Consider the following 9,015-nt stretch of genomic DNA (forward strand, 5'->3'; position numbering starts at 1 on the left):
CCGGACATACAAAAGGGAGTGTTTTCATACAACTGCACTCCATTCATGACTCAGCGTTACAATGTCAAATACGAGCCTTCATATTGCCACGTCTTACGGCGAAGTTACCATCGTGCAGCGTTAGTGCTCCAACCTGGCCTCATATTTCAGGACTCCAGTTAGCCGATCCGGAATACTACGTCTCTGGAACAATACAGGTCATAATAGGATCAGACAATTTTCATGTCGTGATACGACAAGGCATGATACCAGGCGATTCTTCCTCGCCTACGGCGCAGCAAACCATCTTCGGATGGGTCCTCTGTGGTCCTATGTCAGCAGCCGAGACACCTGTTTCAGCACATGCACATCATTGTTCACCGGATCAAGAATTACAAGATCTTCTTTCCAGACTTTGGACACAAGAAGAAATTCCTAAGTCGACTACAGCAGAGTTAACTGAGGAGGAAGAGGAGTGCGAACGACACTTTCTAACGACTATTCACGAGATGCAACGGGCAGATATGTGGTTCGCCTCCCTCTAAAAATCAATCCGTCGGTTTTGGGGGACTCTAAAGCAAAGGCTCTCGGTTGTCTTAAGAACCTGTTTCAACGATTCTCAAATCAAAGTACTTTTCAACAATTTTACGGAAACTTTCTAGAGGAGTATTTGAAGATGGGTCACATGAAAGAGGTTGACGCCTCCTCCGATCAGACTTCTGTGGTGAATTATCTCCCCCATCATGGGGTACTACGAGAGAATAATCGAACCACGAAACTCAGGGTGGTTTTTAACGGATCCAGCCCTACCAGCAATGGCCTCTCGCTAAACGATATTCTACACGCCGGTGCCAAGCTTCAAATTGACATATGCGATATTCTGCTTTGGATACGTACCCATAAGGTTCTCTTCTTTACGGATATAGTTAAAATGTTCCGTCAAATAGCTGTGCACTAGGACGATTGGAACCTACTGAGAAATTATGGATCGGATCGGAACAACAGCTTCTCGCCTACTGCCTTACCACAGTGACTTACGGATTACGATGTGCACCCTTCCTGGCGTTGAGAGCTCTAGAGCAATTGTTGAAAGAGGAAGGTCATCGTTTTCCTAAAGCGATCATTCCTATGAAGAAAGGCAGATTCGTCGACAACATTTATGGGGGATCTGATACGACATTAGAAGCTAAGGATATTATACAGCAAGTGAAGGGGCTTTGCGAAGCAGGAGGATTTTCCTTGCATGAATGGAGTAGCAACTATCCTGATCTTCTCCCTAACTCGGAAGAAGGGGGACCTACCGACATAGAAATCGATCCTACCTTTTGCAAGCTTCTGGGTCTCGTATGGCGGCCATTTTCTGACACTCTGCATTTTTTTTCCACAGTTCCAGGCAATATCACCTTCACGAAGAGAGCAATTGCTTCGGACATAGCCAAGTTGTATGATCCTCTAGGGCTGATTTCGCCTATTATAATAAGAGCGAAAATCATATTGCAGGAGCTATGGCTGTTGAAGACTGGATGGGACGAGCTGATTCCTGTCACTTTACAAGAGAGATGGACTGCGTTTTGACAACAACTATTACAGCTCGAACCCCTCTCTATACCGAGATGGCTCGGTGTTCTTCGTTGCGATACTTCGAGGATTGAAATTCATGGATTTTCGGACGCATCTCAACTAGCCATGGCGGCGGCGGTATACATAAGAATTCCGAATGGCGACAATACATTTTCAGTACAACTGGTGTGCTCAAAGACCAAAGTTGCGCCTCTTAAGCGGCTCACCATTCCGCAACTTGAGCTTACTGCAGCTCTCCTCCTAGCGCGATTAATAGCAAAAGTGGTAAAAGCTCTCGAGTTGCTCGAAACACTGGTATTCTGTTGGTCAGATTCAGAGGCAACGATTAAGTGGATAACTGCTAACCCATCGCGCTGGAAGGATTTTGTTAGGAATCGCGTGTCCGCCATATAAGAACTTTTGCCCAATGGATCGTGGCGTTTCGTACCGGGCAAACAAAACCCCGCTGATCTTGCAACACAAGGCCTAAAAGCGGATAAACTGTTCCACCTTGACCTTTGGTGAAAGGGACCAAAATGGTTATCCGAATCGCAAACTTCTTGGCCTTACACGGAATACAGATCGACATCAGACATAGATATGGAGGAGCGTCCTGGTTATGTTATGATTGCTTTAGTAAGTCTGCCTCCATACTGGGAGCTATTACGCAAGTATTCCTCTCTTACTAGATTACTGCGTGTCATTGCGACGTGTCGCCGATTTGTAAACTGCTTGCGTAAAGTACCTCAGTCTTCTCCTTCTAATTATCCATTAAATCCAATTGAGATCCAGCAAAGCCGTGATTTATGGGTGCGAATTGTACAACGAACATGGTTCCACGAGGAGATACGACTCTTAGTTAAAGGAGAGCGGTTACCGAAGTCAAATTCCTTGAATCGACTCACTCCATTTATCGACCGGGACGGTCTGCTTTGAGTAGGTGGCCGTCTTCATTTTGCCCAGATTGATATGGAAGCCAAGCACCCGCTTATTCTACCTAGGAGGTCACCATTGACCACGCTCGTCATTGAAGATCACTTCACGGAGGCACCCAAGTGACTTTGAGCCTCCTGCGTGAGAATTTCTGGATAATTGGCGGAAGGGCGCCAATACGATCCCACATATTAAGATGCAGACGTTGTGTTCGGTACCGCGGCATTTGAGCAAAACAAATAATGGGCCAACTTCCCTCCGTAAGAGTGAACCCAGCGCGGCCCTTCTCCCATTCAGGCCTTGACTATGCCGGACCCGTGACGTTGAAGACGTGGAGAGGGCGGGCAGCAAAGTCCTACAAGGGCTACTTGGCTTTATTCGTCTGCCTCGCGACATCTGCCGTACACATCGAAGTAGTTACGGATTATACTACAGAAGCGTTTATAGCTGCCTACAAACGCTTTAGCGGAAGACGAGGTATATGCTCCATCTTGTGGAGTGACTGCGGTACAAATTTTATGGGAGCCAACGCTGAGTTGAAACGTCTATTTCAACAATCCTCTCACGAACTTGGTGACATCGCCTCCCTTCTGGCTAATGACGGTACCGAGTGGAGGTTCAACCCTCCATCTGCTCCTCATTTCGGTGGAAAATGGGAAGCGGCTGTGAAATCAATTAAATTTCACCTGAAACGAGTCCTAGGGGAGAAAGTCCTTACTTATGAGGAGATGACCACTATCACTATACAGATTGAGGCCGTATTAAACTCTCGACCTCTTTGTCCGCTCAACGACGATGTCAACGACTATGCCGCCTTAACTCCAGGGCATTTTTTGATGGGACACGCACCGACTGTCATACCGGAACCCAATCTAGCTAATGAGCCCCTGTCACGACTTACTCGTTGGCAGTTACTTCGCCAAACCGTAGAACACTTCTGGACGAGGTGGTCCTCGGAGTGTTTGCAGCGATATCAGGCCATCTCTAAGTGGCACCATCCTACTAACGAAATAAAAAAGGGTTCACTAGTTTTGATTACAGATGAGCGCTATCCTCCTGGGAAGTGGCCTCTAGCCAGGGTCACCCAATTACACCCTGGACCCGATGGTTTGACCAGAGTCGTCACCCTGCGAACTTCAACGTCCACCTACAAACGACCTATAGCCAAGCTGTGTATCCTACCTACGGACCCTGACCCAACGTATTCGACAATTCTCTTGTCGAAGGCGGGCAGGAATGTTACGGAAATGGTTGCTGTTATCAACGTCGAGGATTGAGCGACGGTAATCTATCGACTGAGAGAGCTCCGCGGCGGCGTAGTCGTCGCGGGGGAGCGAGCGACACGGGTTCTGGCGCGCTTTTGTCGCATCATGGTCGGTCGAGTCGTAGCGTGTGGTCGTCTCGTGAGTGGTGTGAGACTACTTTGGAATTGCCGGTACCGTGCGTACGACTAAGGGCAGCAACCTGCATTACAAGGGGCACCTTGCCATTGCCAAGTACCTAGCGTACAGTCAGAAGGCAGCAACAAGTATTTGCCGGTACCTTATTTGCGTACGATAGTGGGCAGCAACTTATGACAGAAAGAGAGAGAGAGGGCGACAAGTCGACAACACGCTTGTCCGTTTTTGCGAAGGTGCCCGGCTTGCGGTATATCCTTCCACCCGTCATTACACTCCACACCTATACAGGTACGGTAAGGAGAGAAAACAATAATCAGGCTCTCCGATGCGTACGGTATTTCTGTATTAATAACGGGCGGCTGTTCGCCATATTACAATCGCATATTGCAATTGGCAGGCAATCGCGACCATCGCCGTTGCCGAATAAGTATTATATTAATGACATGATTCTAACAAAAGAGTATTTTAACGTGCATTGTAGACGATTACTCATATGTTCATTTATTTTAATGTTGCTATCCTGATATTACGTTACATAATCTATGTATTGATATGTTTAATGTTATTTATTTTGCAATGTTAGTGTGTGAATAAAAGTAGTTAACTGTGACTATTTTTTTGAAAGGTACGGTAAGCGACGCGGAACCAGAGTGAGAATTTAGTTATAACCTGAACAATCTTCCCTTTTCCCTTTTCTATACTTTCTCCTTTCTCTTCCCCCGTCCTCCTTGCAACCCCTTGAAGAGAACAACGGCGTTAACGTAGAGCACGCTTCTTGTGTCTGAACGTTACAAACGATGTGACAAGTCGTGAAACGAGTCTCACTCGTCGCTACGATCGTTTTGATCGACGTCGGTATTCGAAAACATGGCGGTACGTCGGCCGTGAAAACGAGCACGCGTTAACGAATGTCGCGCGTCCCCTTTGTGCCTTTTTTCGAAGAAACGACGAAATATTTCGTCTATCGTTACTCGCGCAGCGTGAACGGCGTTTGCTGAGCTGTTCATGGTGGACGTTTGCGTCGGTCGACAGACGTTTAACGTTACGTTTTTCATAAAAGGTGGACGAAGGCAGCAAAACACGCTTCGAGGTCTAAAAACTAGAGATTTCGCCCTCGCAACGGACGTAGAGCAACGCTTACGTCCGTCTACGCTACGTTTTTTCCTGTTTTAACTTTTAACGTAGAGGTAACAACTTTTTACGAGTCAACGCGGTGGTATCGGTTTCGTACAATATACGAGTACTTGCGGGACTGAAAACTAAAATAACGATGTTTTTTGAACTCTACGACGAAGTTCTGCGAAGCCGTTAACTCCGCGTTGCAGTTCGGCTTTCGGCAGAGTCTTTAGAAAGTAACTTCGCGACGTACTAGATGTTCAGTCGTCACGAAACGGTCATACTTTCGCAGATCTGTTTTAAAAAAAACGAAATGCGAAACGTCGATCGAAGCATCGTTCGTTCGACGTCAAGATATATACGCGTCGTCGAAAATCTTCGCAAATGTTAACGTTGGTGTCTTTACGTTTTTTTTCTTCTTCGTCGTGGTTTTTGCGAGCGTCGTCTCACTGTGCACGCCTCAACCCCCAGTAAAACAGGTACGTCGCATCTGCGTCGACGCTACGTAATACGTGGATGGAGATTCATCCACGAGTTTGCCACGTAGCGTCAACGTTTCTTTTTCATCGTCAAACGCGAAGAACATTCGTCGCGTGGATTCAACGTTTCTTTTCTATCGCTAAATGCGATGTACGTTCGCCACGTAGATTCAACGTTTCTTTTTCATCGTCAAACGCGAAGAACCTTCGTCGCGTGGATTCAATGTTTCTTTTCCATCGCCAAACGCGAAGAACCTTCGTCGCGTGGATTCAACGTTTCTTTTCCATCGCCAAACGCGAAGTACCTTCGTCGCGTGGATTCAACGTTTCTTTTCCATCGATAAACGCAAAGTATCTCATCCGCGTAGTATCAATGTAGATTTTGCGTAGATATTTTCACTGTTCTGCTGACAGATACGTTCGCAATCTCAGGAGACCGTGATGTTGTCACGCGCACGTAATATAGCTAAATAGAACGTTATAATGAATACGTAATAAAAATGATAGTGAGACATTTTAAACGTGAAGAATTTTACTATGTCGTAAAAATACAAAAGTTATGTGTTATAATAATAATCAGTTTTTAAATTGACGTTGTTTCTTAAAATAATTTTTGAAAACGTATATATTTGCGCTAGTTCGGACGTATGTAGACTATATATAACACTTACATCAACGTAAGAAGTAGTCTACCACGTAAGGCAGTTGGCTCACGATCTAGAAGTCCCGAGTTCAACGCCCACCAAGGTAAGTGTGTTTTTATATGTGTTTTTAAATACGAGAAAATATTTATACGCATAGACTGCATCTTAAAAAACAACGTTAGTTCGAAAATAGTACGAAACGTTCGATAAAAATAATTTTTTTTATGCCGGGTGACGATTGGACCGCAGTGTCTTCTAGTCGTAAAAGGTTTTTTTTGGGTGAGTATACGTCAATACTATGCATCAGTAGTTTTCTGTGTAATAACGTACTACCAGTACGCCAGTACTGCCCAGTACTTCTAAAGTACTCACCAAAATATTAAGACGTGAAACTTTCACGTAAAGTCTACGTTAAATCGATGATCTCATCCACGTGGATCCGACTACCGTTTTTAAGCGGATAATCCACTCGCACGTCTACGTGACGTCTACGTCGCTGGTCCACATGAAAGAAACGTGAATTCCACGTTCCTGTTTTACTGGGGACGCGCACTGTTGTTTGGACGGCGCGAACGTCGAGCAAAAACGGAGCCCCTTGAGAGGGTCCATTTAACGATGTCGCGTGTGCGCGGCCTCTCGCTCCACGCCCCCCATGTTCGAGCGTCTGCGCGACAACAACGGGCCCCGTCGGTGTGACACAAGTGAACGTTTGTGTGCGTAGTGCTCCGTCGACAGTACTGTGCTCCGTACGTTTTCTGTACGCACGAAACGTTCGTGTACGTAAAAATGGCGCGCTCGCGTGTTTTTGACACGTTCTTAAGTGGAACCGGCGAAGAGAGACAAAGAAAACGAACTGCCTATGAAGAACAGGCAACGTGGATTCGCGCTCGAGAAGAACGCGTTGGCGACGGATCCACACGTACTCGCATAATGTTCGGATTTTCTGCGCAACGGCGTTTGTCGGTTCTGCAAGATTCGCTACCGGAAAAAACGAATATAAAAATTTCAGAGAATCCGAAAGAAATGTTCGTCTTTTGTACAGCCAGTGACAAGGAAGGGGCGCGAGCAACGACATACAGTAAGGGCGTGGCGCCAAACTTTTTAAGAATGAAAAAGTCAGAAACCAACCACATGTTGCACGCCGCGTTGCGATGCGAGTCAAAACCCCTGGCTATGGAAAGCATCGAAATAACGGATATCAGTTATTTTATCCAGAATCGGCCAAAGTTATCAGCATACTTTAGCGAACATTTTGCTGAAAAGAATGCCTCTCTGTATGAGATGAGAGACTTTAAAGTTTTACCGATAGACTTTTCTTCGAACAAGACAACTGTACTCGTCGGTCCGGTAAGTCGTTCCGTTAAAAAAAAATATCGCGGCGCACCGCGTGCGCGTGGTATATATCGCGCAACGTTTTCGTTGTTCTTTTTTCAAAACTGTGAACGCTATGGTAACGTTACCGTAACGATAGATTATCGTGCGAACCGTAAACGTCGTCTACATACACGTCGCGTTTATGTTCGTTTTTCGTCTTTCCGCGTCTTTTCGCGTATTTTTTCGTCGCATATATATATATATATATATATATATATATATATATATATATATATACTAGCAGATGTCCCGGGCTTCGCCCGGGAGTCGTTTTTCTTTAAACTATTTCCGTTCGTCAGTAAAATATTCAAAACGGAGTCGTCGTCGTAAAGAAATGTTGTTCCGTACGACTTCGTCGTTCTCGAAAACGTTTAAGACATTTAAACGCGGTTTTCACGTTTGTGTATTTTCTATGTTCCATCACGTTTCAGATCGTGGATCTTTTTTTTTGTTTCTCGTTGAAGGAGAAAACGGCCTACGGCCGATCTTAAGGTCGGTCTCTAAGGTTCGGCCGGACTTGCACCGGCTAAAAACCTCCCCCAGCCCCCACCCTTGGTATGATGTGTGATAGTTACCCTCCCGTCGTAGCTCTCTTTTTTTTCTCCATACGTTACAAACGTTCTCCATATACCACATTTTTAATAAAAAATGTATTTTTTTCTTTACGTAACGGTTCTTGTTTGTTAGTTTCTTCTATTTTTATTTTTACACTTCCTTTTTTTCGTGCTCTAGGAAATGCTGCCAAGAGTTGTCCATGTGCAACGACTGTTTTTCGTAGATATCGTCCTACTTTTTTTAATGTTTGTCCTCGGACTTTCGTTCGTGTCCGTGCAACGGCTACACCTCGTGGAACGTGTCGCCTTTTAAGCTTAACGGGGAGTTCACGATCACTTGGTATAAACGCTCGTCTTGGTAGAACAACACGTTCTCCTCTCGCTGGCCCTGTCCGAACCTCCGCATAACGCAGGTTTTGTTTCAGTTCTCTTACACGCACGTTTGTTCTCGTACATACGCCTTTCTTTGACGTTATATTCCTTAAAAGTATTATTACGGCACTCACTTTTAATTTTACGCGATGACGTGGCCGTCCACTTGGTGTCATACTATTTAAAAACTCCGTTGGAAACGTTAAATGTTCATGTTCTTCTTCACTCTCACGAGAATCACGGGCGAGATATTCTTTTTCTTCTCCTTCCCGTAAACCTAAAATGTTGTCCGTACGTTTAAACGTGTCCTTATTTTTTGAACAAAGAATCGCTCTCGCTGGATTTTCCATTATTTTTTCCATAGTTATTTTTTCTCCAAAAATCACTGTACGTAGTGCGTCTTTACATAAAACGTCGTCTGAACGTTCTCGTGTATCTTGTTGTAGTCCCGCTGTCGTCGTCAACGTACCCTCTCCTACGTAGCCACGTTGCAACGTCTCTTTCCTCCCCTATTCTCATATTTTCCTTAAGTTTACGTTGACGTATTTTCTTCCATCGTAGCGTGTGTTTTACAGTTGACTCACGTCGAGCTGTTCTGTTTTGC

At 45.2% G+C, this 9,015-nt stretch overlaps 1 protein-coding gene across 1 annotated transcript; it reads left to right on the forward strand.

The window, feature by feature from the left end:
• Positions 1-242: 242 nt before the first annotated feature.
• Positions 243-1,554, forward strand: LOC112461353. The gene is made up of 3 exons (XM_025026567.1): positions 243-508; positions 610-872; positions 938-1,554. Exons 1-3 carry the CDS (start codon positions 243-245, stop codon positions 1,552-1,554), a joined length of 1,146 nt encoding a protein of 381 aa, XP_024882335.1.
• The last annotated feature ends 7,461 nt before the right edge of the window (positions 1,555-9,015 follow it).

This window comes from Temnothorax curvispinosus, unplaced genomic scaffold (genome assembly GCF_003070985.1).
Source record: "Temnothorax curvispinosus isolate PA1 unplaced genomic scaffold, ASM307098v1 QBEX01011292.1, whole genome shotgun sequence".
Classification (NCBI taxonomy): Eukaryota; Metazoa; Arthropoda; class Insecta; order Hymenoptera; family Formicidae; genus Temnothorax; species Temnothorax curvispinosus.

Excerpts from the sequence above, each read along its gene's own strand:
- LOC112461353 (XM_025026567.1), top strand. The coding sequence starts at position 243 with ATGATACCAGGCGATTCTTCCTCGCCTACGGCGCAGCAAACCATCTTC. Across the intron at positions 509-609 it reads ATGCAACGGGCAGATATGTG|TACTTTTCAACAATTTTACG; the intron begins GTTCGCCTCCCT and ends CTCAAATCAAAG. Across the intron at positions 873-937 it reads CGATATTCTGCTTTGGATAC|GACGATTGGAACCTACTGAG; the intron begins GTACCCATAAGG and ends GCTGTGCACTAG.